The 27,439-nt window shown below is 33.2% G+C and overlaps 1 protein-coding gene across 4 annotated transcripts in view; it reads right to left on the bottom strand.

The window, feature by feature from the left end:
- Window positions 1-27,184, bottom strand: part of scalloped (TEA domain transcription factor 1 homolog scalloped) — a 183,960-nt gene extending 156,776 nt beyond the window's left edge. For 2 of the 4 annotated variants that reach the window (XM_065364148.1, XM_065364149.1), the window contains exon 1: window positions 26,405-26,877. Coding sequence is in view for 2 of the 4 variants with exons in the window: in XM_065364149.1 (XP_065220221.1) it covers window positions 26,405-26,411 (7 nt within the window). In the remaining 2 variants the exon portion in view is untranslated. Of the gene's footprint in view, window positions 1-6,253; window positions 6,273-26,404; window positions 26,878-27,034 lie in introns of those variants that run through there. The other 2 variants (XM_065364147.1, XM_065364152.1) reach the window with 2 other exon arrangements.
- Between the last annotated feature and the right edge of the window lie 255 nt (window positions 27,185-27,439).

The raw sequence follows: 27,439 nt of genomic DNA, 5'->3' as shown, positions 1-27,439 counted from the left end.
ATTTCATAAAACTCTATTAGAAAAGTGATGAAGTGCTATTTCAACACAAAACAAGCACTGAAATCACAATAAATTGCCAGAAAGTGATGAAATTTGACAAAATGCAACGAAAACTGTAAAAAAAACTGCCGTTAAAATTAATAAAAAATATGAATACCTACAACATTAAAATCACTGACACTTGCAAAAAAGTAGTAAAATTTTAGTCAAAATTTGACAAAATGCAAAAAAAATTGTAAAAAGTATTGTTAAAATGGGCTTAAAATCACAAAAAAAAAAGCATTAAAATCTCCCAAAACCATGAAATACTGACAAAATTCTAGTAAAATTTGGCAAAAGTTGAACATAAAGCATCAAAAACATCAAAATTATACAAAAATCGAATAAGCTGTAGCAAAAACTAAATAAGTAAAAACATTGTTGAAATGACTAGAAAAAGTTGCTACATTTCAGAGGTGAAATTCTCACAAAGTATTTACATATGAAGAGTCCACGGAAAGAACCAGGTAAGTCACTTTTTTTCAAAAATGAGTTTAGGGTTGAATTAAATTCACACTGAGGAGTAAAAAAATGTAGTCCATTTACATTTTGAAAAAAATCGATTTTTCGTGGTTAAAATGGCCTTTAAAAAAAGAGGAGAAGAGAAAAATGAGCCGAGACCAAATGTGAGGAGACAGGAAGAAAATTTCAACATCGTCAACTATTTAGAATACAAAAATTTTTCATTATGTCATCATAATAATCGATTTTCATCGAATTCAAGTTGTTGCGAAACACTGATTTTTCGATTTTTTGCTTGATTTTTTCACGAAAACAGTGACTTTTCAAGTCGTGACTGGCTCATCTCTTCATTTTTTTCCTACAATGCCTCAAGTTGTGTTTGTGGGATGTTGTGTGATGTATTTCCAGTCATTACCTTGATGAAATTCAAATTCGCTACAAAATTGGAGCCTTCTGATACTTCAAAACGCCGTAACTAAGAAGTTTGAAAAAGTGACTTACCTGGTTCTTTCCCTGGACTCTTCATATATAGGGCCATCTTACAACAATTTTCTAACCACTCGAACCAGCTTTTGAGCAAAGGATTTTATTTTACAAAAAAAAATGAAATTTAAAGAAAATCACAACCAACTTATTTCTGCACAAGACAGCCTATGATTTATAAAATTTAAAAATTAATTTTTTCCAAGTTCAGAGTGTTTCACAAAACTCCCAGACAAAAAAATCATAACTTTTTCATGACTCATTTTTCACATTTTTACCGCATGAAAATACCCCCCCCCCCCTCCTCTTCCTCACCTCACCACAAAAGATCAGATAATTTGAAACTGCAACAATTTTTTTTTTAAATTGAAATTCCAGAACATTTCCATTCCATCGACCCAATAAATAGTTATAAGTGCCATAGCCTATTTACTTGTCAAACAGGGTTGCCATTTTTTACAGGGCCAAAAATTAGGTAGGTACTTCAGTTTTTTCATTTTTATGATTTTTTGAACAATTTTTTTTTCATTTTATGAGCTTTTTAAAAAATTTTCAAGTGTGTTTCGAGTAAAATTCATGACTTTTTCATAACTTTTCACGACTTTCATGACCACCTACCAAACTTCATGACTTTTTCATGACTTCCATGGCCGTTACACACCCTGAAGTTGCAAATTGTTTGATATTTTTTATGTATTTTTAAATCTTAAGCACGACATTAACATGCAAGAAATTTCAGAAATTTCTAAAAAGGGTTCTGAATATCGTAAATTCTTGATATTTTAATTTTTTTCCAGCTCTAATACAAATCGACCTTCCTGCTTAGTGCTCGCACAAAAAACTGACGTTCGATTAGAAATATTTCCCAACAACAACAATCTAAATCTCCCAATTCCCAACTACGCGAAAATCAACTCTCGAAGAAAATTACTCATCACTTCGATCGAACAGTACGAGAAAGGTAGGCACTTCAACCAAGAAAAATTCTAATCATACGCACACCGGCTCGTTGAAAATTCATCAATGGCAAAGTCCAATGAACGTGATAATACATCACTAACACCTCACTCTCACATTTTGGGCACAGATCCACAACAACGCGAGTGAGCAGCAGCACTACAGAAAAAAAACCTATTACAATACAAGTGAATCTATGCATGTAATCCTAAGGATGTTGCAAATCTTGGACTACATCCAACACACTAGTCTCGGGAGGGGAAAATTGACACCACGGTTGCTTGAATTTTCAACACAACTATACATACGAGTACACATTGAAAACATGACGCGTGCTGCCGATTAATTAAAAAATTAATACAGCGTCGAACAAATTCTCATGTAATAATAACATATGTATCATGTTGGATATACAGGAATAGCCTATACGCATACTTGATGCACAGCTTTGAATAAGGCATAAAGAAGCTGAAGATCAACCAGATATTGTAGAAAAGGGGGATGGCGAGGAGGGTAAAAAAAAAGTCACGCGTATGTAGCGGAATTCAATACGTGCCCGGTGCGGTGGGGACGTGCTTCGATTAAAAATTCAATGAGTAGGTAGGTAGGGCACTCACTTTTAAATAAAAACCAACAAACAACGCGTACTCTCTTCGTAAATGATCATTATGGCCAGTTTTTCAATAAATGAAGTAATAAATTGCTGAGAATGTAAAACGATTCTCATCTCTCACGTTTTCACGTAATATTCGTATACTTGGTATTTACGCGCGTATTTCGCAATATCGTTCGTTGTTCATTCTCGATTCTCGCTCAACTCTTTCTTTAGGTTTACTTATAGTACTATAATAATACATAAACTATATGTAAAAAGAGGGCGCGATTAAACATCACTTATGTAAAACTTATGCAGTGATCGAGAAAGAGTGAGAGAGAAAGGAAAGGTCAGCAAAACGTGATTTACAATGACGACGACAAAAGATTATAAATTGCGGTATTTAACCGATCACGAGTAATGCAAATCGACTTCGACTCGCTATAAGGGCCGACTCGATTATCGACTCACTTACACATTTTACAACATACAAGTATAGGTAGAGGTACGTCAAGTTATACATTAATATTTTAACCAAAAAAAGAAAGAAAAAAAAAGGAGTCAAAATCCGATTATTTCACTTAATATAATACGCAAGTTCGGCAACAAAACAGAGAGGTTAAAGAACACAATACAAATATGTAAATAGCCCAAAAAACACGTGTTGCTCGAGATAAAAATCTAGTCTAATTTTTTTATTTTTATTTTTCCTCCAAGTTTTTTTTTCTAAACGACGTCGTCGTCTTTTTGTACATAAGAGATTGATCTGCCTATGTTTTACCATTTACCGAGGCAATTAGCATAAATCAAAATTCTCGTTTAGTATACTATATCTCGAGAGTGAATTAGTGTGTATCCTATCGTATGTGTACATTCGTTTTTAAATTACTTCACTGATGTAAATGTGACTATAATACGACGATGGTGCATGTGTATAGTATAAAAACATATAAAAATAAATTCTCGTATTTTGTAATCTATGCCAAAAGTCAAGCTTCATCAATAAATCTGGAAAAAGTGTAACAAAATTCCCCTCATTTAAAAAAAAAATAACATTTTTAGCTTCGAATTTAGCTCGTCATAAGTATTTTGAAATAAAACGATTTACTTATCTAATTTCGTTCTCGATGGGAAAAAAATACGTTTATCTGTGTTTTGATCAAATATGGAAGAATTTTACAAAATTACTTATCAGAGCTTACTTATCAGGAAATGAAAAAAGGTTAATTTGAAACGATAGGTGATTAATTTTAGTAGGTCAGATCATCGTTTTCAATATTCGATCATTAGGTACCTACTCGTTTAAGTAGATATATGTTTAATGAAATCCATTATGATGTATGCAATGATGAAAGGTGAAAACGTTCGAATTGGTTTGAATTATAATTTTTTGAAAATTGAGTTTAGGTTCGCTGAATTTGAGGAATATTTATTTTTTTTTTTTTCAAAAAAGCTGGAATATGGCCATTTTTTTTAACACCTCAATAAGAGTTCAAATTTCGAAGTCTATGTTTAACTATCCACTCCTTCTTCTTCCCGAAAGCTAAGATTGAAAGGAAATTTATCAAAAAATTATCAAATTTCAAAATAAACACCACCGGATGATATGCGAGCACTCAAGACATCAAAAATTTAAGGAAATTTTTAATTCGAGCCCTTTCCTGGAAAGAGGCAGGATATTGACCAAAAAATTGAAAAAATTCTGCCTATTATCTAATGAGGTCATTTGACCATAATTCATAATTATTTAGAATTTCATCAAATTTAAAAAAAAAACAAAAAAGGTTCATTATAAAAAAAAGAACTTGGAAATAAATCAGCAAAAAAAACTCAGAATGATCCTCATTTTCGAGTTTTGAGTATTTAAGATTCAACCCAGGAAACCATTCCTTTTTTTTTGAAGAAAATGATTTCAAATTTGTATTTATTATTCTCTTTCCCACTCACTTTCCTATTCCTACAGGGCTCGCATTCAATTTTTTTCCTACAAAAACTAACTTTAACTACATAGTAATAACTAAAAAATTTAGGAAAAGTAACAAAAAACGTTACAAGACGAGAGTAGAATATTTTAATGGGGGAGGGGGCACAAAAAGCCAGAAATTTCGTTTAAAAAAGTAAAAATGATGGGTTTTTCAAATTTTTGACGTAAGAGTGAAAATTTTGGTAATTTTTGATTTAAAAAAATGCGATTTTGTCAATTTCAACGACAGGCAGAGCTTTTTTTTACAATTGTTTTCCAAAAAAGCGACAATTTTGAATAATTTTTGGCAAAAAGAGAGACTTTGGCAATTTTTGTTGTTTTTAGAAAAAATACGAGATTTTTAGCGATTTGGTAGAAAAATAAAATTTCAAAATTTAACCCAAAATAGCTCAATTTTGAATAATTTTTGGCAAAAAGAGAGACTTTTTGGCAATCTTTGTCGTTTTTAGAAAAAATGCGAATTTTTTAGCGATTTGGTAGAAAAATAAAATCACAGAATTTGACCCAAAATAGCTCAATTTTGAAAGTTACGGGAAAAATCAAATGAAAAATTATCGAGCTCTGGCAAGTGCGTTTCAAATGTAAATTCCTTAATTTATTTGAAAAAATATACATAAACGCCTTTTTTAGGGGTGCCTAATGTGGAGGGATCTAAAAAAGGGGTTCAAAATTACGAACATAAGAGGAGCTTAATTAAACTTTTTCATCTAGATAATTGAATATATATACCTCAAAACATTACGTTTGGCGCCAATCGCAGGTTTTTAGTTTTCCAGGAGTTCCTAAAATATTGAAATTACAAAAAATGGTAAAATTGAATTTTTGAGTACCAGTGCAAAATTTTATTGAGCTCAAAATTTGGTAGGATGGAGATCTTCCAGATACTAATAAACTTTAAAAAGCTTTTTAGCGGGGTTCAAAGAGGTAGATTCAAAATGGTGGTTCCAAAATTTTCAAAAAAATCAACACCCCCCCCCCAATTCTGCCCTCGAGGGTCGAAAATAAGATAATCGCCTCGCATAACGTTTATCTGGTTCAAACAGATATTTTACGTTGAAAAGTTTTTGAAAATAATACTCAGTGGTTCCTAAAATTGTTTCTTTATTCACAACTTTGGGAACCCCTGGAGCCTAAAAAATGGTAATTTTAGGTTAACTAACCACAGATTCGTATTTTGGGCATTTATTACAACATTTTGAGAGTGGTTCAGTCGATAACTGTCTGGGCACAAAAAATGCCCTCATTGCAATTCCTCCTTAGCAGAATTTTCCCATCAAAATGATAACAGAATTCTAAATATTTTCAGGATCTTCGGAGGAATATTTTTCTTTTCCAGCTTTGGTCATCAAATCACCTTCAATTTTTTCCAAATTGTAGATTCGGAAAGACATCAAATGGATGAGTTCAAAAAACAAATGAAAATTTGAACTCACTACTTCATTTTTGGTTCGAATTGATCAGATCAAAAAAAAAATTGTCAATGTATAAAAATTGATATTTTTCAGGAAGTTTTGTATAAGTTTGACCCCAGTGGCCTTCATTTGTGGAGATCCTCGAAGAATTAAGGCCAAGTTCAAGTATCACATGGTCCTGACGATCTATTGCAGGACGGATTTCTCGACATCCTCATAAAAAAATATAGGGCTCTGAATCGAATTGTTTTCCTAATGAATAGCCTGACAATTGACATTTTTCATGAAATGCTACCATGAATCATTAAAAAAAAAACTTACCCATTCTTTCTCACATCAAAGTTACAATAATCTATAGGCAACTCCTATTTTGAAAATTCGTACTCACCTGAAACAAAAAAGATACAATGTAGATAAGTAAACTGATAACAGTTAGATGATGATTTCACAATGATAATAATAATTACGTACACTACTACTAGTACGTATGTATGCAGAAAATTAAATCGAGAGAGGAACATTGGTGCACTGGTCAAAACTGACCGATCGTGCCAGAATTACATTTTGAATGCTTTAGGAAGCACTTAATCAAAGCCCAAAAAAGGTTTCTCCGCATTATACATTTTTTTTTCAAATTAGAATTCAATTTTTGAGACCAAAATTTGGCTTTTTATGGCTCTCAAGCAATAATTTTCTAGACCCAGGAATTTTTGAGTCAATACAGATCAATATCAGTATTTTCCTCAACAACCAGACCTGTAATAGGTCTTCATTTATGTCAGAAACTTTTCATCCAATTTTTTTCAACCATACGATAGGTACATCTATTTTAATCCTCCAACGAAACGTTATCGATATTATACCGTTGAAATACGTTGAAATGTTCGAACCCAAAAATAAATACACGTTTTCGTTTATCACAATGTAAATCGAGTCATAAACCATATCAGAAGCTACATTTAGCATTTTGACTTTCAAAGGATCACGACAATCACGTATCAGTTATACGTATGTATAGGAAGATGTACACGTATAAAAAGTACACTCATATCAGATATACTACGATGTAGATTTCTTATCAACGATGTAAAAGCCTTATCTTATCATCATCGGAGGTACTTAGCACACGAATCACGAATTGAAATCACGTTTTATTCATCGAATTATAATGATTTTTCTAAACCCTTTTTTTTTCGATAAAATTTCGCCAAGTCCGGTATTTTTTCCTCGTCTAGGTACCTAAAGATTCATTCATATTCGCAAACATGATAACTGCAGTGAAAAAGAAAGATTAAAAGGTGATTTTTTTAATGAAAAATTCGTGGCCTTTCCCAGAACCATGGCTCTTACTGACATTTCCAATTCCATTACGTTCAATTTCCATCTACATACGTATACCAGGAATAAATTTCTGAAAAAAACCGAACCTCATTCCATCCGATTAATACCTACGCACACGATGGAAAAAACATCCGGAAACTTGGTCAAAATAAATTAACCAAAACATCGATACATCATCCATCGTGTAACGGTCGATAAATTCGCCAACAAGTTTATCAGCAAAATGTACTCGAGTATGATTCAAATTCCGTAGAAAAATCTATCAATAGCAGCAATAGTACGCGAATTACGTCCATTATCGCCAATTCCGATAAAATTGAAAAAAAGAAAAAGAACTTCAATTCGTATCGTATAGAAAATACCCAATCGCCAATTAATTACACATACCAAGAACCTACCTATATACGAGTATACGTATCAGGAAGATATTCCAACTTATAAGTAGAAAGGAATGAATAATATTAACGCAGAAAAAAAAATCTAATTCATTAAAAATAACCTAAATAATTATCTCGCGTTTAAATTATACGTAGGTAGGTATAATATTCGAACTGTTTTTCAACGTCCATAATATTTCGAGCCTTCAATTTGAAATGGGTGGTAAAAACCACATGCGCATGAGATTTACTTTCGTTAATTGCAACTCAACTTTCATTAGTTTTAATGTACTCGTACTCAACATGTAGCATGCAACTGTACCATAATGTACGTATATGTATATAGAGGGAGTAATGAAACGAATAATTAAAACTATTCTTCGTATGCAAATTGTCACATTTTATGCTACGGAAGAGTCGCCATGATCGCCATCCATGGTCGTCGTCGTCGCGTTCATCGGGATCGTCGTAATTAAAATTACATCATCTCGTTAACAAGTTTCTTTCACTTTTTTCAACCAGTCTATGTTGATTTTTCTCTTCGATATTCTTTCGACAAAATTTAAATTTAAAATGTGCCCAAAGTATGAAATATTTGTAAGTCAGTTTAGAGGAAGATAAATAAGATATTTATCACGAGGGCGAAATGTGAGAATTTTCAACATCGAGGTAACACTTTGAACAAAGTTCTGAGATTTTTCTGACACGAAATGAAATCATTTGGGAAGGCAGATTGCTTCCTGCATGTTCTTGGCTCAATTTTCCCCTCCCCCTCGCTAAAAAATTGAAAAATTTCAAGTTTTGAGTGATTTTTTAGAGTTTGGCGATCACTGAATTTTGTATTGGGTGAACTTTTGCTCCGGTGGACGCTTCATCCTCCCCCTCCCTTCTCCCAAGAAAATGACAAAATTTTCAAAACGAAATTTAGGTCATTTTTTCAGAATTTTTGTACAAACTTCCTATTAGAGAAATATTTTCCATTTTTATGAGAGGAGTAGAAATGCATTTCCAAAAGGAAGGAGGTGGGGGAAGGGTAATTAAAAAATGTCTTCGAAAGTCTTGCAAATTTTTTTGAAAAGGTAAACTTGAAAATGTTGTTAGTTTGGTTTCAAGGTGAAGATGGGGGGGGGGGTGAGTATGCTAGGAAAAAATAATGATCAATGATCAGCTCATAATACAGGGAAAAATGATTAAAAAATCATCAATTTTTCTTGAAAAAGCAAAGAATTTCTATTTTTTGAAAATAACTTTGTTTTTTTCAGGAAATTGGAACGTTAAAAAATGATGTTAAGTAACACTTTTTTTTTGCAAAAAAAAACAGGAAAGGTGAATTTGTCAGAATAAGGTACTAATTTAAGACACCTTGTACGTGACTATGTGCGTGTACCAAATTAACCTGCTACCTTTACCTATGTATAATACCTATGTTTGATTATTATAGGTATAGAATATCGTCGAATACAACGATTATAGGTACTTCTATTTAATTACAACGTGGTGATAAATTTTATCTAACTTTTACATGAGTAATCATAATCAACTCACAAGGCGATAATGTGCGATACCTACATTGTTTCATCGTTCTAAGCAAACATTATAATACCATGTTCATCCTCATCGCATCGAGTCTATCGAGAGAATTTTCAACTTAATTGAAAATTATTTTTAGATAACGTAATTAATTTACGGTACGGTTTTATTATTTCATTTTTCCACATCGGACATGGAAAATTTATTTTTTCTAATTTTCTAAACGAACGATTATGCAACGTGCTACAGCTTAAAACAGATTTATGAGAGCATTGCGTGCGTTCGTGTGTGTGTGTATGTGTGTGCGAATGAATCATCAAATGTACCACCTCATCGCTCGTTTCCTTCGTGTATATCGCAATATTAGTGTGAGCTTGTGTTTGAAACGAAGGTATATAGTAGAAAATTCAGATAGTAATTATGTGGAAGAAATATTGGTACAGATTGAGGTTTCTTCTCTTTTAGATTGATTTTACATATCGTTATATACGCGAGCTGTATGCATATAGACAAGGTACAGGTGGAGGTACCTACTCGATCGTAAATGGTCGAATTGTGCAATCGTTTTATTGATGTATGAGTAATGAAAACTGAAATGACGGCGATAAGCCTTGTGGTGGGTACTTGCTTGCAAAATAGGTTGGATTAATGATCTAAGTACGTCAGCCATTCGTTTCGAGTGATTTTTGTTCAGAAAAATTGATGTTTTTCCTTTTTTATTTAGATGAAAAAGTTTGATTTAAAATCCGGATCTCATATTTACTTAGTAGAAAATATTGTGATCAAATGATCGATCGATTGATCAGTGATGGAGGGTATATTTCTCAGGTACATGGAAAGATGAAAATATTTAAAGAAAAGAGAAAGTGGAGCAAATTGAAGTTCGAAGCAAAATACAAATTAATCATATTCAACGGGGGGGGGGGGGGGGGGAGGATTGAAAAATTCAGGTGGGTATGTTGCGAACGAGAGATTTTTCTCTGGCCCTCCTGAAATAAAACTCCATAATATTGAGAAAAAGTTGCATAGATCTCAAAAACGTTCAACTTTTGTTCGCTATACAAATCCGATCAAAATGGGGACGATCTCTGCCACTGATTTGTTCAAAAACCTACATTTTTCCAAACTTTCGAAACATCAACTTCGTATAATATTTCCTGCTAAAAATTGAGAAATTGTCTCGGAAAAATGATTCAAAACTTCTACCAAGAGAATTAAATTTGGAGAAATTTTATAGATAATGATAGGTATATTCGCATACCTAGTTATGAATCATAATTTCGAAACCATAAATGAACATGGTTACTTACGAGGGAATTTAAGTTTCATTTTTTCAATCATTTTTTAACTAGAATGTTGCGAAAAGAAATTTTCTTCATAAAACGTGGTAAAAGATGATCAGGACATTAAGAATTTGAAGAGTCATTAAAAACATCAATTTTTTCAAGAAAATTTGAAACTATTTCAATAATTTTCCATTCTACACATTTGAACCAAAGATTACTCATTCGGTACGGAAGTGAAACATTTTCAAAATTTTCAACAAAAAAGTGAAATTTATTTGCAATTTTTGGTTTTAAAAAAATGAAAACTTCTGGTACCTAGTAATTTTGGGTAGAAAGCAAAACTTTAACAATATTTAGCAAAAAATGAAACTTATTGAGAAAAAATAGAAAATTTCTGGAAGAGTTTCTGAGAAAAAACAAAAATTTTGTGGAAGAATGAGACCTCTTGGTAAAAAACGAGACCTTTCGACAATCTCGGGTAAAAAAATCCTTCTTGGAATTTTTTGCAAAAAAGTGAAAATTTCAAGCTTTTATTGGCAATATTAAATTTTGACTGAAAGGAATGATAGAAATTTTTCACAAAAAGCAGGTCTTTTGACAAAATTAGTGGCAAAAAAGTGAGACTTTTTTCGCAATTTTAGACGAAAGGCGAAATGGGCAATTTTATTGAAAGAAACTTTTGATAATTTCTGGCAAAAGAGCGAGACTTTTGGACAATTTTGTTCAAAAAAGTGAGACTTTTTTTGCAATTTTAAACAAAAAGCGAAGGAACCTTGGGCAATTTCTGGTAAAAGAGCAAGAGTTTTGGGCAAAAGTTGCCCAAAATTAAAGTGAGCATTTTGTGTTTTTTTTTTTGCAAAACAGCGACGGTTTTTATCAATTTTTAAAATAAAATGTTTTTTTTTTCTTCTATTTTTATCTCAAAAAGTTGAACAAAGATTTAAAAGAATTGAATTTTTGAAAATTTAAAAAAAAGTAACTTGATCAACCGAAGGTTTCTTTTGCTAACTTTAGTAATTTCGTTCGAATTCGTGAGCCCTGCTTTTTAAAACAAGTTTTTCCAATTCAAAAAAAAATGAGAAGTCAGTGTTGCCAACCCAATTCAAAACATTTCCAGTTTTTCTGAGTGAGTTAGAGATTTGCTAAAAAAAATCCAAATTTTCCTCATTTTTAATAATTCGAATTTAATCGAAATGTCTCTAGACAAATAGTTCTGGTTCCATCTCCCCTCTCTTTCTCTCTCCTTCAATTTTAATCTGAAAATCCGACAGAAATTTGACATCCATTAGCAAATGGTAAATTTTAGCTTCAATTTTGACATTTACATAATTACAAAATTTAAAAAAGTGAAATAAAATATGTAAAATTTTAAACTTATTTTCCACACAAATTCAACTATAAGAGAGTTCGGAGCAGCCTCTAGGGTAGGCATCTCCCCTACCTACCTCCCTCCCTCCCACAATTTCAACCTGAAAATCCACCCCAAATTTGACATCCACTAGCCAATGGGAAATTTATTTAGCTTCAGTTTTGACATTTACCCTATATTGAAAAAAGTGAAAAAATACGAAAAATTTTCAACTCATTTTCTTCGCAAATTCGACTAAGAGAGTTTGGATCAGCCTCTAAACATCTCCCCTCCCTCTCTCCCCCAATTTCAATTTGAAAATCCAACAGAAATTTGAAATTTGACATCCCGCAGCAAATGGGAAATTGTAGCTTCTTTGGCATTTAATATATTGAAAAAAGTGAAGAAATACGCAAAATTTTAGACTTTTTTTCCTCACAAATTCAACTATGAGAGTTCGGAGCAGCCTCTAGGCAGCATCCCCCCTCCCTCCCTTCCTCAATTTCAATCTGAAAATCCGACATCCACTAGCAAGTGGGAAATTTTAGCTTCAATTTTGACATTTACTATTGAAGAAAGTGAAAAAATATGCAAAAAACTCATTTACCTTACAAGTTCAACTTAGAGAGTTCAGAGCACAACAAAAAATAAATAAAATGGGCTCATTTTGAACAAAATTTCATCCGGTATTGCCCTAGGGGAACTTACTGTTCGTCTCAATAAAACTAGTCTGACAAATGATTGTCTCTTTTCATACAGAACATCACATATTCGTCTGTAGCTCTATTTTTCCATAATTTTACTTGAAAATTGGACTAATAAACACATCCTGCCAACCCCCCCCCCCCCAAAAGTCGGAAATGAAAATCCTAAGTACAATTTAATCACGAAATCATGCACTCTTTGATTACATTGTAAATGTCTTGGAACTGCTCTAGCTAGTTTTCAGAAAACTTTTCGTTGTAGATCCAGGAAGATACAGTAATGTCAAGTCTAGGAAGCAATGAAGGTATGGGACACCTAGAGGATCTATCTCTATAGCCTATATTTTTGAATGACGTCTTCCAAAAAATAAGAGAGACATCACGTGACAACTAGATATTAGTAATCCAACACATGGCGTTTGATTAAATGAATAATTGTTAGAATCGAATGATTGCCCAACCATTTGCAGAAATGAACTATCCCCTAATCAGCATTTATTTGAAAACAATTATTTTTTCAGTTTGTCCTCCAGATCAACACATTTATGTATTTCATCGCCAGGTGAAAAATCTCCTATTTCACATCATAGGTAAGTATACCTACATGTGGTACCAAGTAGACTGAACTCTGGTGAATCAGCACGATCAAGGCGAGCTGTCTTTAGCAGAATATACGATTCATCATCAATTGGTTAACCAGATAAAAATATACTCGAAGAGCACCACACCACTCACCAGCAGTACACGAAGGAAAGGAAGTACAGAAACGAAACGTCCAGAAAAATACGAGTACACGCGAGAGAGTAACCCGACTACCGCACTCCTGTTCTGCCGATGCTGATGCCGGTGTGTACCATCGTCATCGTCAGCACTCTAATAGACAATCTAGAGAATGATTTTTGGCTCCAGGCCCTGGCATCAGCACAATACCCAGTGATAACTAAAATAATCGTCTAGCAGTTCTCTGAAAAGAAGGCTAATTATAATCTTATAAAAGTTGTTAATGTTTTAACCTTGAAACGATTTACTTTTTCTTCTCTCTAGTATACATACACACTATACACATACATATACAGGAGAGTCGAGCTGAAGTGTACACGTATAGAGAACTCCCAACTCCTCGCTCCTCTTCTTCCTCCATACTATTAACTCTGGTCGTCGTCGCTACTTCTGTGTATTGCAATCGTACAGGTAGGCAGGTAGGTGGAAAGGCAAGTAGAGGTGTACCTTTACTAGTAATTCGAGTCCTCTTCTTCATCATCATCCACTGTTTGACTCTGTGTCTGTGTTAACGTAACGTTGCCCCCGCAAAGTGTTTCATCTTGTAGCACAAGCACACACAAGCACACTCGTACGAATAGGTTTTTCTACCTGCTGCTGATGTCGAACTCCAAGTCGGTTGCAGAGCTAACAAACGAGTTTTTTTTTCTACCTCTCTTTCTCTATACACATACACATAATACGTAAACAATATCCACAAGAGGATTTGTTGCTCACGAGAGAAACAGCTCTGCGCTGCAGATCGCCATCGCGTACACCTAATCCAAAGATAGTTGTAACTCTTTCATAACATGCAGAAAAACTATACGTACAAAAAGCTCGACCATTTGAAAAGCAAACACTTTCGTCGGACGCTAAACAACAGAAAATTTCATCAGTTCAATAACCGCGAACGTATAAAAAGCTCTCGCAAATTACACATAAGAGTCGTTTTGTCGTCGAGTAATTCTCGTCGTCCAACTCGGAATATGTACGAATCTTTTTTAAATATTTACATCGAAAAAATAATATAAATAAAGGCGAGTTGGATAAAAGAATCGGGATCGCGAATCCCCAGTTACCCTAAACGTAAACTTTTTCAATTGATTGCTCATTCAATGCGCATTATTCGCATCATCGTTTGGTAATTGTAGCCACGACGTGTTCTTTTCTCCAGACCATGTGACTTTTGTCCAAGCCACAGCATTCAATCATTAGCAGCACGTGAATTGGCCAGCCATACACAAGGTATTACCTCTACGGTCAACGTTCGCCGCAGCAAAAAAAGCTGTCAATAAACTGCTGGTCGATGTTTTGATGGGTCTAAGATATCGCCGGCATATGTGTGCGTTGTGTAGATAATCCTTTGTAGAATTTCTTCACCTATAGTACGATGGAATTGTACAGAAAAGAGTTTACTCTACGAGTAAGTAAGTATATCGATGAACGATGATAGGATGTTGGCTGCAGCTACTGATCTACCATTAAAATCATTCCGAAATCAACCAACAACGTTTTATTACAGGTATCACTAATCTATTACGTATACCCTCGGGTCAATGAACTCAACTCAAAGCAAAGCTGTACAGCCATCGCAGAATTAACCACAGAACCAAGAGTACAAAATAGGTACATCAAAGATACACAACTGGATAAAAATTGGGCTTATGTATTTTTTTTCTATGTATCACGAACACTTTGTCTTCATCATAAACGAAGCTTAGCTTTTCCTACGCTTCGCGAGGAAAGTCTTTCTTTCATAGTCAACTCATCTTCTCGAAGCTCGTAACAGAAAAAACGAAAGAATTTTATTCCAGAAAAAAAAGCAACTATAACAACAATAACGCCAGCAGTTATTTCAAAATTAAATCTCCCAACAAAAGTGCACCATAAGCGGCTTACTACAAATGAAAAATATTTTTTGAAAAATCAAATTAAAGCAGAAAAAAAAGTCGACTTTCATCTTCCACGAGATGAATAATTTTCATCGCGGTGAATTATTTACGAGATATCCTTGACCTTAAAATTAAACGAATTAAAATCAAACGGGGAAAAAATAATAAACTCGTTTATTGCAATTAACATTTATAAAATGTTTCGCGATAGATTAATTACCATTGTAAAATTTCGCGTGCTGTACGATATCGAGTGTTTTTATTTCCTTTTGGTTACAATTACACCTATCGAGAGCAGATTTATACCGATCGAATGCGTCAAAATAAAAAGGGCCTATGTGAAAAATAAAAGTTTTAATCCAGAATTTCAGAATGTCTCCAAAAGGCATGGAAACTGATTAAGTGCAGCTGAAAAATGAGTTGTGGCTTATTCTCGTTCTATTCAAAGGGTTCATCAACATTTGAGCTTACCATAGGGAAAAAAATTCTAAAGTCCTGTTCGAATGAAAATTTTTGGAATTGGCACGAATGACTGTATCTTGCCTAAAACCAACCCTTCTAATTCGAATTTCACAATTTCGAGCCATTCTGGAACCTCCAGCAAGATTTTCGAATCCTCCAGAACTTTCAAATTTCTCTAGAAGGTCTGGAAATCAATTAGGACAGCTGAAAATTGACTAAGGGCTTATTCTCGACCTATTCAAAAGGTTTATCAACATTAGAGCCAATTTTCAGGCGAATACTAGAAGTGTTTTTTTTTGGCCAGAATATTTCCTTATAGGGGAAAAAATTCAAAAAATCAAAGTTTCCAGCGAAATTTTTGAAATTTTGCACAAGTAATTATACCTTGCCTAAAACCAACCCCTTCTAATCTGAATTTCACCATTTCGAGCCATTCTGGAGCCTCCAGCGGGATTTTAAATTTCTCCAGAAGTTGAGGAAATCAATTTGAGCAAGTGAAAATTGAGTTGTGATTTATTCTAGACCCGTTCAATGAGGTCATCTTCAATTGGCTCAATTTCCAGGTAGATACTTCTTTTTTTTTTTTTAAAAAAAACCTGTACTTGGCTGGAGTGCATTATTTTTTAATGATAATTGGAGAATTCTGGTCAAAAAACACATGCGAGGAGTCAAGATCTCCACTTAGAAATTGACTAAAACTTGAATAAACTGGTTAAATAGGTAGAGAATAAGTCACAACTCGATTTTCAACTAACAAAATCAATTTTCCGGTTTTCTGGAAAAATTTAAAATTGCGCTGGAAGCTCCAAAATGACCGGAAACAGCGAAATACAGTTAGATTAGTTTCAGGATTAAGTAACTTCCATCATTTTTACTTATTATTTTGGCGCCAAATTTGAAAAAGTAACCAGCAGTTCTTTACTTTTGGCCTTTGGGATGATTAGAAATTTTAGCAAGTTTATTCATCAGAAATTTCTACGCAATTTTCAAATGGAAATAAATTCATAAAATTTTCAGTTTAGGTATAGCCAATCAACAAACAGTATTTTGACATAACGGTAATCAGCAATTACCGTTCATCAAAACCAAATTTGGGACTGATTTGGAATTTAATTTTCAATATTTTTTTATTCATGTAGGAATGATTTTATTTAGTTGAATGTTTCAATTTACGAGAAATTTATTTGACTTCATTTTAATAAAAGTAGCGAGTCTAGGTACATTCTACTTCATAAATTAGGAACCTATAAAAAAAAAAGATCAAGAAATGAAAAATCAGCTCCCAGTTGATATTTAAAAGCAAACTTAGCAACCAATATGGTGAAGGCAAATGCAAAAACTATCTTGCAATCAGTGACTAGCTGATGGCTTGTTTTCTTTAAAACGTAAGTTATTGAAAATAGTTAGTTATAATTTTGAATTTTCAGACATTCGCCAAAAATTGAAAAATCAATTTGGATGGCAGAAATTTTGGTTATGGAGATTATAGGGGAATGCTGTTTCAAAAATCGAGGAAAGGTGGACACCTCGAGGGGTCCCTTTGTACGTAAGTCAGATTGGTTTCAAAAAACAAATAATACTACACTGACCAGCCAACGAAGAGAAAAGAAGCATTGCATACTTCCAAGAGTCTAGTAAATGGATTCCTAAGGGTGAAATGATTGGATTTGATCAGATCTGCACATTCCATGAAACCAATTTGATTTGATCAGATTACATCTGCTTAGACCGGATCAGGTCAAATCCAATAGAAAAACCTCGATCAGACCTAATCAAATCCGAACTTCATCTTATAGATCCGATTGGACCAGAGTTTTGAAAATCAGATCAGATCCATTAGTTCACAGGTAAAAAATTTCTGGTGAGTTCATCTCACACAGAATTTTGCTCATAAATCTTCTGGTATTCTCAGATTCACTTACTCATGCCCCAGACCTTGAACGAAGTTCTTTTGATGCAAAAGTGGTATAGGTAATTTGAAAGTTGACTGGAGCACTAAATGAATTCTAAAAGCTGCGATTTCGACCATTTAGGGTTCCCTGTTCATCTCCATCTAACGTTGCATGTAATTTGTGGTACCTTTCAGGAGACGAGGAGATTTTATGTCTATTGAAGGAAGGAAGGGGAAGGTGAGGGTGTTGTAAGACATTTTTGAGGGTTTTTCAAGGCATATTTAACATAATTTCTTGAGAACAGAAACCTCCAGTACCATTCATCTCAAAATCTCCACAGAATATTTTCCTTGTGTTTGTTTTCAGCATTATTCTATTTGTTGAAAAAAAAACAACGTTCGAATCTTTTTTTCTCACACTTTTGACGTAACAATTTATAGCTGGTTTTTCCAAAATTTTCTTGATAAAAAATTTCCTCTGCATGACTTTCACAGACATAACAATTTGAAATAGCATTAGACCACTCCTCATTTAGAGAAATTTTTCCAACTGGAAATTAATTTTATCAAATTTGATCAATCAGAAAAATATACAATACTAAAATACGTCTGCATCGACATCACCGAATGTTCTCGACACACCATCCATAGGGTAATTATAATACTGCAGAAACGACGAATTATACACGAAATTACATTCGTATAAAAGCCATACGTATGAAATTATCGCAAAAGATAACCTTCTATAAAAAGTCCACTTAATGACTTATCATAATGTTTATTATTTTACTTTTATCATCTTACGGGCCTGAAATCAGCATCGTTCGCAATTTTAATTTTTCTCTACACACCTCCACTACCCGCCAGTATCTCTATATCTACGTATGCGTCGACGAGTAAAAAAAGCAAAACTGTGCGCCATTTTTTATACAGCACGATAAAAAAAACCTCGCTCGAAATAATTACGTCGAAATTGTTCTTTTCAGCAATAAACACAATGGTCAAGTTGGATAAATTTTCATCATTTTAATAACGCGTTCGCGTTACGAAAAAAAAACATACAATTTGAACAATTGAAAAATTGAACCATTTTATCGAGAGTAATGAGTTCGACGAATGTACAGGTATTTCAAAATCTAAACATCCACAACCTGTACGGTAAATTATCGCTAACACTTATCGCCTTTATGACTCAGAACATACTATAAAATTCCCGAGCGAGTTGAAAAAAAATAAATAAATAGAACCAAACGAACTAACGAAAAATTTCAACAACACGAATACGTTTTTAACGCTACAGATACAGCAATTTTTCGCAAAAAATTTTCTTCTATTGAATTTTAGGTTTTAAACAAATCTTTGAAAATGGAAATTGTCACAACAGAATTTAGTAAATCAGAAATAAGGTCGCAATATGTATAGACTTTTAGTTCGATTATACCGTAAATTTCCAAGAATTTTTTTTTTGTCATAACCCGAATCATCATAATATTGTAAAATGTAAATGCACGAAGGGTTTGAAATATCCGCGAGATTTTAATACCTAATTCTAAGAAGTAATAAAATTGCGTAGTTGGCAGTATAATACTCTTTCAAATGAAATTAAAAACGTGTACTCAGCTAATATAAACCCATTTATCATTGCATTGTTCACTAAGCATGAATGCAATTCTTAATTAAGCGAATTAATGAAAATTTTCATCTCTTTAATATAACTATGTATGTTCTATTTTAATATCACTCGAGTCGTATTATTAGACGACGAGCCAATTGATTTCTGTATCATTGGGGCGGAAAATTGTAAATTGCCAGATGTTCGATGTTCATTAGTCGTGATATTTTTTCTATAGACAGAAGTGGAGGATTTTCAACTTGAAGAATCTCTAATGGTGAAAGAAAATATTTCAGCAACTCAAATTGATTTTTCAATTTTTGGCGAATTTTCGAAAATTTATAAAATTGACAATTTTTGATGATTTATGCTTTTTAGAAAAAAATATACCTAGGCATATTTATTCAGTAAAAATAATGGAAATTAGTTCCGAAACTAATATCAACTCCCTCAAACCAAATTTCAATGTTTCCAGTCATTTTGGAACCTCTGATGCGATTTTAGATTCCTCCTTTTTTGATCACTATTACTTATTATCACTCGCAACAATTGTTAGACAACCTGTAGAGATAGGGTATTCAACAAACAAACGGTGAAAAAATTGAAAGCAATTTGAAAAAATTGAAGATGAAAATTTCGCTGTTATTCTTCGATTTTATACTTATCTCTTTCCTTCTGCGTAGATTTTAAATTTTTTACATTCTAGAAAAATCCTCTTTCACACATTATTATCTTGTTTTTCTCAGAAATATCATCATTTAGGTAAATGAACTTCGGTCAGAAAATGAGTAATCAACCTGATTATGTACAATCTCTTTACTTCAGAGAGTGAGCCCAACGCTGATAGGCTATAGATTAGCACACCAGATGGGAAGGGAAGGGGGAGTTCGAAGATACGAGTATTTTACGACTTCACTTCATTCTAACATAAGAAGAATATAATCGAGAAATGATAACCATTGTGAGGAAAAAATAAGTAATTGTAATTACTAATTAGGAATGTTTTTCAAAAATATATTTTAATTACCTTATGCATGTTTTCATGGAGCAGAAAATCAATCCGAAAAAAGAATAGAAAAAAGGAATCTCAAAATAAAAAAATATCCAAAGACGTAAAGTTATTATTTATGAACCAAACAAAAATGAACATGAAAAAAAAATTAAAAGTATTTCGATTTATTGCCAAAATTTTGTAGTTAATCATTCGGAACCAATCAGAACACGACATTTTGAAAAATATTGCCAGAATGTCTTCGAAAAGATGTTTTAGAAGCTCCAAAAGCCAAACAATGAATTTCGACCAATCAGAAAGCAGCATTTTGAAATTTCAAGGGAATTTCAGTTTGGGCCAATCAGTTCGAACAATTTTGAAAGTTTAATGGGATGCGTCGTAAAAGTTGTATCAGAATGAAAAAAAAACTCAATTATCAATTTCGACCAATCAGAGCACGCCATTTTGAAACTTGGACAGATAGGCTTCAAAAAGTTGTGTTAAAAGCCCTACAAGCACAACTATGAATTTCGACCAATCAGAAAAAAGGAATGTGTTCCAAAATAGTATCCGAAGCACAAAACCCTCATTAACCCTTTCGGCTATGAGACAAACTGACGGATGAAATTTGAAGTGCTTTAAACTGAGTGAGGTCGGTTGCTGCCTAGAACTCAAAATTTGCTGGAAATCGCACATTCAGAAAGTATTCATGTCACAAATGGCAATAAACCTTAAATTGACTATTTTTCGATTTATGACACCGAATAGCATTATAAATCAAAACCAAGCCTTCTGAGGCATCTGATATTTCAAGATGAAAATATTGATAACAAGCATTTTTGAAAATAGAAAAAAAGATGAGCTAAAATAAAATAAGTTTGTGTAAAAAAAGAAATTTTTGAAGAAAAACAAGGCATGCGACTTCAGATGGTTATTCAAACTGCAAATGTTTGAAGGTGATTGCTTGTGGGAGGATTAAAATTGATGGAAAAATCTTTGTGTTATAGAGAGCATTTTTTGAAATTTTGAAAACTCGTGTTACAATTCAACCTGAAAAGTATGACATCATTTTCATTTTCTGACACATACATCTCTCTTGAGGTGATTTGCTTGGGTGAGTAAGTTACCTCATAAGATGACTCGCTGAACTTTTGCGAGCATTTGAATTTTATGATAGATACTGTGTCATAATACAGCCCTCAATCTGTTTGTCATAACGAGATAATAAAAATAAAATACGTATGTCATGTTGTGGAATTACTGGAATTACTTTTTCGAAGTCATCTTACAGATAATGAATTGATTGAGCGCAGTCTTTATGACACTGTATCCATCATAAAATTCAAATGCTTGCAAAAGTTTACCCAGTCATCTTCTGAGGCAACTTACTCACCCAAGCAAATTATCTCAAGAGAGATGTATGTGTCAGAAGATGAAAATGATACATATTTCTCAGAATTTCATTGAAAATTAGCGTTGAATTGTGACATGGGTTTTCAAAATTTTAAAAAATGCTCTCTATAACACAAAGATTTTTCCATAAGTTTTGATCTTCCCACAAGCAAACACCTTCAAACATTTGCAGTTTGAATAACTACCTGAAGTCCCAGGCCTTTTTTTCTTCAATAATTTCTTTTTTTTACTCAAACTAATTTCATTTTAGTTCATCTTTCTTTCTATTTTCAAAAATGCTTGTTACCAATACTTTCATCTTGAAATATCAGATGCCTCAGAAGGCTTGATTTTGATTTATAATGCTATTCGGTGTCATAAATCGAAAAATAGTCAATTTAAGGTTTATTGCCATTTGTGACACGAATACTTTCTGAATGTGCGATTTCCAGCAAATTTTGAGTTCTAGGCAGCAACCGATCTCACTTAGTTTAAAGCACTTCGAATTTTATCCGTCAGTTTGTCTCGTAGCCGAAAGGGTTAATCAATTTTGACCACTACAACGATGCATTTTGAAATTTAAACAGAATGCGTCCAAAATGTTATATCAGAAGCATTGAAGCCCAATAATCAATTTCGACTAATCAGAGCGCAGAATTTTGAAATTTAATGTTCAAATAAGATGGACATATGTTTACCGCAGTTCAAAATTTTGTATCGGAAGCTCTAAATGCTTAATGATCAGATTTGTCCAATCAGAATGCTGAATTCTGAAATTTAAAGGAATATGTTCAAAAAATTGGATTAGAGGTTCCAAAAATACTAATATTCAATTTAGCCCAATCAGGCGGCAGTATTTTGAAACTTTAAGGAAATACGTCCTAAAAGTTGTACCAGAATTGGAAAAAAAAACAATCATCAATTTCGACCAATCAAAGCAGGACACTTTGAAATTTTGAAGGATAGCTTTCAAAGAGATGTTTTAGAAGCCCTAAAAACCCAACAATAAATTTCCACCAATCAGAACCCAGCATTTAGAAATTTAAAGAGATAACGTGCTCAATACGTTGTACTCGAAGAACAAGAACTTCAATAATCAATTTCGACCAATCAGAGTTGGCCATTTTGAAATTTAGATGGATAGCTTTCAAAAAGTTGTTTTGGAAGCCTAAAAATCCCAACAATGAATTTCGACCAATCAGAAAGCAGAATTTTGAAATTTAAAAAGAATGTGTTCAAAAACCTCATTGATCGATTTCGACGAATCACAACGATGCATTTTGATATTTTGACAGAATGCTTTCAAATAATAATTATGTACATGAGAGTCCCAAAAACTTCAATAATCACATTCGACCAATCGTAACGCTTGAAATTTAAATGAAAAGCGTCCAAAAAGTTATATCAAACGCTCATGAAGTCATGAAGCTTAATAATCAATTTAGACCAATCAGAACGCAGCAATTCCAAATTTAAAGTGAATGTGTTCCATAAATTAGAGTATAAGCTCCAAAAATCTAAATATTATTCAATTTAGGCCAATCAGACCGCAGCATTTTGAAATTTAAAAGAAATGTGTCCTAAAAGTTGTATCAGAATCAAAAAAAAACTCAATTATCAGTTTCGACCAATCGGAACAAGGAATTTTGAGTTTTTGACGGACAGCCTTGAAAAAGTTGTTTTAAGAAGCCCAAAATGTTCAACAATGAATTTTGTCCAATCAAAAAGCAGCATTTTGAAATTTAAAAGAAATACGTCCTAAAAGTTGTATCAGAATCAAAAAAAAACTTAATTATCAGTTTCGACCAATCGGAACAGGGAATTTTGAGTTTTTGACGGACAGCCTTCAAAACGTTGTTTTAGAAGCTCAAAATGCCCAGCAATGAATTTTGTCCAATCAGAAAGCAGTATTTTGAAATTTAAAGGGAATGTGTTCGAAAAGCTGTATTCGAAGCGGAAAAAAAACTCAAAGATCAATGTTGAACAAGCTTCGAATGCTTAATAACCAGATTCGACCAATCAGACCGCAGCATTTTGAAATTTTATTGGAATGCGTCCTCAAAGTTGTATCAGAATGAAAAAAAACTCAATTATCAATTTCGACCAATCACAACGATGCATTTTGAAATTTTGACAGAATCATTTCAAAGAATTACACGAGAGTTCCAAAAACGTTAGTAAGTAATCAGAATCACATTCCACCAATTAGAACTCGGCATTTTGGAATTCAAGGAGAAAGTGTTAATCAAGTTGTATCCGAAGCAAAAAAAACTCAATAATCAATTTCTGGCCAATCAGCATGCCGCCTTTTGAAATTTGAAGGGAATGTGTTCAAAAAAACTTTAATTTAATTTTGAACAATCAAGAATGATGTATTTTGAAATTTAAAGTTCAAACAGAATGGATACATGTTTATTGAATGTTCAAAAAATCGTATCGGAAGCTCAAAATGCTTAATAATCAATTTCGACCAATCAGATTGCAGTATTTTGAAATTTGAAGTGGATTGGAAATGTCTCCTCTTTTCAACAAGCTAAAATTCATTTTTGTACATAGCGTCATTGAATATCCACCTGCCTGCTCATCCTCGGACCTTTATTGACACACCTCGTGTTTCGCACGATGATAGTCTGATATTTTTTTATACAAAGAGTGTCATCGCTAGAGGGACTGAGTTTTCATCCCAACCCCCAGAATCCAGATTTTGTAGGTCTGTGAGTACATATAGAAGCAATAAGATAAATAATATTATTCGAATTTACCGAAGTTAAATTAGATATTGATCTGATGATTGATAAAATCAACATTCAAAATACTAATTTTCAGAGATAAGTCGAACTCTTAGAGTAATTACACCGAAAAGAACATACAATGTTACTAGGTACCATTTATTACATCAATCGTATACGTTTGAAAGTTTGTACTCAACAAGTACCCAATTACTGCCAATTAAATCAAATCTCTTTACCAATACCATGATTATCATTAGATGGAAATAAACGCTGTCTACGACTACGAACAGAAGAAGTAAATTTTACACACGAAGCTTGATGATGACCATAACCCAAAATTAGTACTTGAAATCCTAACATCTGGTATCAGTTCGAAACTTCGAACAGATCGCAATAAACAACTATATGAAACCCAACATTCGAGAAGGATGTTCTTCAAGTTCGATCTTACATGTACGTCAAGTCCTTCCCTTATGATAGTTCAACGACTCGATCACAATACTACATTACGTACAAGATACCAGCTCTAATACACATGCAGTCACAGACAGAAGAGGATGACTTTAGAGAAATACCATAATATCAGCAGGCAGCAGACCAGGACCGGTGAAATGTAAACAGAAGAGACTTCACCTATTTCGCAATACATATACGTTCATTTTTTTTTTTACAGCTCTGGCTTGACTCATACAGTTCCTACGACTACGAACTAATAAAACTACAACTCACGCTCCATTGCCTTTATACTATCCAAACGTCCATCTGTTTCTAGGTTAATTTTCACTCATGCAGAACCTATTATTTAGATGGCAATTAAACCATACGTCGTCGTCGTGAGGGAGTCGACTGGCCAATTGATACTTCTTTTGAAGAACAAAATCACACATAGAACAAATATGTATCTTGGACAGATTATGATTACATCAGATCAGATTATTGAAATATTCCTTCGAATTTAATCGTACGAAAAAACACTTTTTTGAGAGTGGAATGGAAAGAGAAACTTTAATGTTACCGAAAACGTCGTACAACTAAAACAATATCCAGACCTGACATAAGACTAGGATAATTTTTCCAATTACAATTTACAAACGAACCGACAAACATAATATTTCAACGCCGGAGAAGAAGTTATCCAACGTGTAAGAGTAAGAGAGGTCAACTTAGCGAAAAAAATTCATTAAGACGAATTCGTCATTGCGGTTTAAAATTTAATAAATGATAAAGCATTATTTGAAGGTTAAACTGAACGCATTCAGCATACGTAAGATTGCATTCGAACGTTTTCGAACATAATTTTTGTAAAAACACCGGAATATAAAACACCATAGAGTCAGTCAGACGATGAAATAAGCCGGAGAAATTTATTCGCCTGAAAGTGAGGAGTCTGAGTTCGGTCAAGATGGACTCTTTCAGAAGGAGGCTTTTGTAAACACGTAACGAAATTATCAGCTAATCCGTAACAAAATAATGTAGCGAGAGAGAAAAGCAATGGAAAAAAATCCGCGTTAAAAATAATCGAGGGTGTAATCAAAAAAGCGGCAGCTGATAGGATTTCATCCCTACTCGAGCGTAATAAAAAAAAATCCAACATCGGACAGAGCCCAGTCTACTCTACCATAATAATAATTGATTCGAAAACCGTTAATTTAAAAAATAATTTTCTAAAATAAAATCAGAGTGTTTTTTTCACTTCGGAGTGTTTCGATGAAACTAGCTACAGATCGTATTGAATTTTTCAATAACTTGTAACGAAGACTTAGAAATTCGTGTAAAAATAATCTGCGAACGATTGAAAAACATTTATAGGTGTTTCGGTATAGTATTCGAATTATCCTCGGTGTATCGATGGAAAACCACCCCAAGGACGACGGATTTCGATAATTATGTATTTTTTTTAACAGAATAAAACCCAACGAAAGTGAAAAAAAAAGATCACCATCGCGAATTAATCGAATATTATCTACGAAGTATTCGATACGATGATAGTTCAGTTCGGTAGTAGATCGTTTATTAAAACACCATAAAGCTACGTATAATAAATTTCCGAATATTTTCGAGTAAATTTCCATTTCATCGCCAAAACACTGTGCACAGTTTACCGCTAGGTATGCACAATCAAAACAAAAGAACGATTCATTATCAAACTTACTTTGCATCTAACTCAGTATATTATAGGAAGGAGTAAGGAGTAATAATAAACCAACGATACCGAAAAACAAAACACTCGATGAAAATAAATAATAAAAATTATCGAACACGAACCACACACACACAACAAACAAAAGCTCACGATTGAACAAAACAAAAAAAAATTACATTACAATGAACTGAAAAAAAATGAAACTATTAAAACACTAACGAGAAAAATTCTAGCTTCGATATTGATATTGATAACCACCAATGAAACAAAAATGTAAACAAAATGAAAAGCCGCGAAAATTTAACGGTTTCGAAATTTTTTTCAAACACATGTCACACCACAACGAATCTCGAATCGATAAATATTTACATTCGGGCGTAAAATTTACTCGAAAAATTTAATAACCGATCGGAAAATGTGTAAAACGATTACGCGTAAATATCTGTACAAAACGCAAACAGTAACGAACTTCTTTAGAGGCAGCTGATGTCGCCGGAAGCTCGCATATAGGTACACGAAACACAAATATGTAAAGTATTACAAGAATTACATAGCTGTAAAGCGCAATTTTGGCGCCAATTTTCAATTTTAATCGCGGTTAATTAAAAAAATATCGCTAATATATGAAATTGTACTTACCAAATGAAAAATTAGCGGCCTATTCGACGAATTTCGATGAAATTAGACGTTATTAAATCACTAAATATAAAGAGGCACTCCGTTTTTGGAATGCGAAGAATGGCACAAAGAATCTAGACAACGCGTAGATCTGTTGCGCAGCTCGTTTCGCGCAGGTGATGGAAGCGAAATGGGATGTTGTTGTTAACGATTATCTTAATAGGTAATACAATGTACTCGCCGGCTTGTCGTAATTTTCAGCGAATTTAATTCTTCTTTTATTTATCATTTTAGCATTTTGTTGTATGTACTTGTATATGTGTATTAAACGTCGTCGGTCGTCGTCGATTATTATTTAAACGACGTGTAATACCTGCGTTAATTAATGCTGCCAATTTTACCGGGGCCTCCATGTTCGACTGGTTA

Source organism: Planococcus citri, chromosome 4 (assembly GCF_950023065.1).
Source record: "Planococcus citri chromosome 4, ihPlaCitr1.1, whole genome shotgun sequence".
Classification (NCBI taxonomy): Eukaryota; Metazoa; Arthropoda; class Insecta; order Hemiptera; family Pseudococcidae; genus Planococcus; species Planococcus citri.
Note: the sequence above shows the minus strand (reverse complement) of the source record. Positions and strands in the feature narration are given on the sequence as shown.